Source organism: Penaeus chinensis, chromosome 22 (assembly GCF_019202785.1).
Source record: "Penaeus chinensis breed Huanghai No. 1 chromosome 22, ASM1920278v2, whole genome shotgun sequence".
Taxonomy (NCBI): domain Eukaryota; kingdom Metazoa; phylum Arthropoda; class Malacostraca; order Decapoda; family Penaeidae; genus Penaeus; species Penaeus chinensis.
The window spans coordinates 1547033-1549278 of NC_061840.1; the positions used below are offsets into that span (position 1 = coordinate 1547033).

General features: G+C 48.7%; 1 protein-coding gene across 1 annotated transcript; it reads left to right on the top strand.

The window, feature by feature from the left end:
* The first annotated feature begins 646 nt into the window (after window positions 1-646).
* On the top strand, window positions 647-1871 carry LOC125036811 (extensin-like). The gene is made up of 3 exons (XM_047629673.1): window positions 647-837; window positions 879-1007; window positions 1163-1871. The coding sequence occupies exons 1-3, from the start codon at window positions 647-649 to the stop codon at window positions 1869-1871; spliced, it is 1029 nt and encodes a 342-aa protein (XP_047485629.1).
* Window positions 1872-2246: the final 375 nt, after the last annotated feature.

The window sequence follows — 2246 nt, forward strand, 5'->3', positions numbered from 1 at the left end:
TTCCTTTTTTTTTAATTTTCATCATCCTTCTCTCACGTTCACCACCTTCCTTTGCTCCGCTCCCCCCCCCCCCCCCCCCGCTTCCCCCGAGCGTTCCCTCCCATTTAATTTCCTTTATATTCCCGTGTCTTTCTACCTCTTCATTTATCTTCTTGTCTTTCATTTCTCGTGTTCTGAATCAGTGAGTGGCAGAGGGACCTTGTACAGTATTGAACTTTCCTTATATAATAACATGGTCGCTTTGGCAGAGGGTTTATTGCAAAAAAACACATAATACAGTTTATGTTCGTGTTCATATTATGGTGATGGAAATACGGTAATATACAGAAGGTGAATTATTGTTTCTTTTCTCTTTTCTTCGCTATATTTCTAATACCTCTAGCAAAAAAAGTCGTTGATTAGTTGTACATGTTGTAAAAGAAAAAGATAAAAGGGGAGGAGAAGAGGAGGAAGAAAAAAGAAACTAGAAAAATAGCAAAGGTAAAAGAAAAGGAAGAAGAGAAAGAAAAAAATATATATCAGAAAAAAGAGAAAAAAGAAAGAAAAAACAAGCGAAAAGAAAGAGGAAAGAGGAAAAGACCGAGGATGAAAGAAAAGAAAGAGGAAAGAGGAAGAGGGGAGAAGAAGAAGAAGAAAATCGAGTGTCATGCGATTCACCTTACAAAAGCTCCTTCTTGAACCTTCTCTGCATAGAAGAGAGACCAAGCCCGTCTCTCGCAATGTGTCTCCTGGTCCCCGTGAGCTAAGCCGCTCCACCAGAGGTTTTCCCCAATGCAGGATATATTGCATTTCATCTGAGACGGGGTTCTCTCAGCCCTCCCTCGCTTCTGCTTGCCGGTATTCAACCCTTTGATCCAATTACCATTTTTACACTGCAGAAATATTGCTCTTCCTATCCTCTTGTTATATTTTGTCGACTCACAGAATTGTGTTCTTGGGTTTTCTTTAGCAGTCGTACCTGCCGTCCTTCCCGAGACTTTAATAGGCTGCGATGTAATCGTGCAAGAGTGAGGCCTTGAATGCTGAATGAAATGAAAGAAGCATCGGTGGTGGAAGTACTAGTTTATATATATATATATATATATATATATATATATATATATATATATATATGCATATATATCCCTTCCCCCTCCTCTTCTTCCATCTCCTACCGCTCAAGCCAACGCCAGAGACCGCCCACGTCGACGCCAGAGACCGCCCACACCAACGCCAGAGACCACCCACACCAACGCCAGAGACCGCCCACACCAACGCCAGAGACCGCCCACACCAACGCCAGAGACCGCCCACACCAACGCCAGAGACCGCCCACACCAACGCCAGAGACCACCCACACCAACGCCAGAGACCGCCCACGCCAACGCCTGAGACCGCCCACACCAACGCCGGAGACCGCCCACGCCAACGCCAAAAACCGCCCACACCAACGCCAGAGACCACCCACACCAACGCCCGAGACCACCCACACCAACGCCAGAGACCGCCCACACCAACGCCAGAGACCGCCCACACCAACGCCAGAGACCGCCCACACCAACGCCAGAGACCGCCCACACCAACGCCAGAGACCGCCCACACCAACGCCAGAGACCGCCCACACCAACGCCCGAGACCACCCACGCCAACGCCAGAGACCGCCCACACCAACGCCAGAGACCGCCCACACCAACGCCAGAGACCACCCACACCAACGCCAGAGACCGCCCACGCCAACGCCAGAGACCGCCCACACCAACGCCAGAGACCGCCCACGCCAACGCCCGACGCCCATATCTCTAGCGAGCTCTCCTAACGGATCCCTGGAGAACAGGGATGGATTGTTCTACTTTAACTGCAACAAAGTTCACCTGGGAATTGTAATACACTGACATCACGCCCGCGTCTCTTATGGTTTTCTCCCTCTCCCCTGTGGTGGTGCTGGTGGTGGTGAAAGGGGCTGTGGTGGAGGAAGTAATGGTGGGGGTGGGGGTGATATTGATGAGGAGGAGGTGATGGTGATGATGATGATGATGATGATGGTGGTGGTGGTGGTGATGATGATGGTGATGATGATGATGATGATGATGATGATGATGATGATGATGATGATGAGAAAGAGGAGGAGGTGATGATGGTGATGGTAACCATGATAGTAATGATAATGAGGGAGGTATTGGTAGCAAATATGATAATGAGGATGATGATTATGCTGGTGATGATGATTGCAAATACCATCACTTACGGTGCCGGATAATAATTGGCGA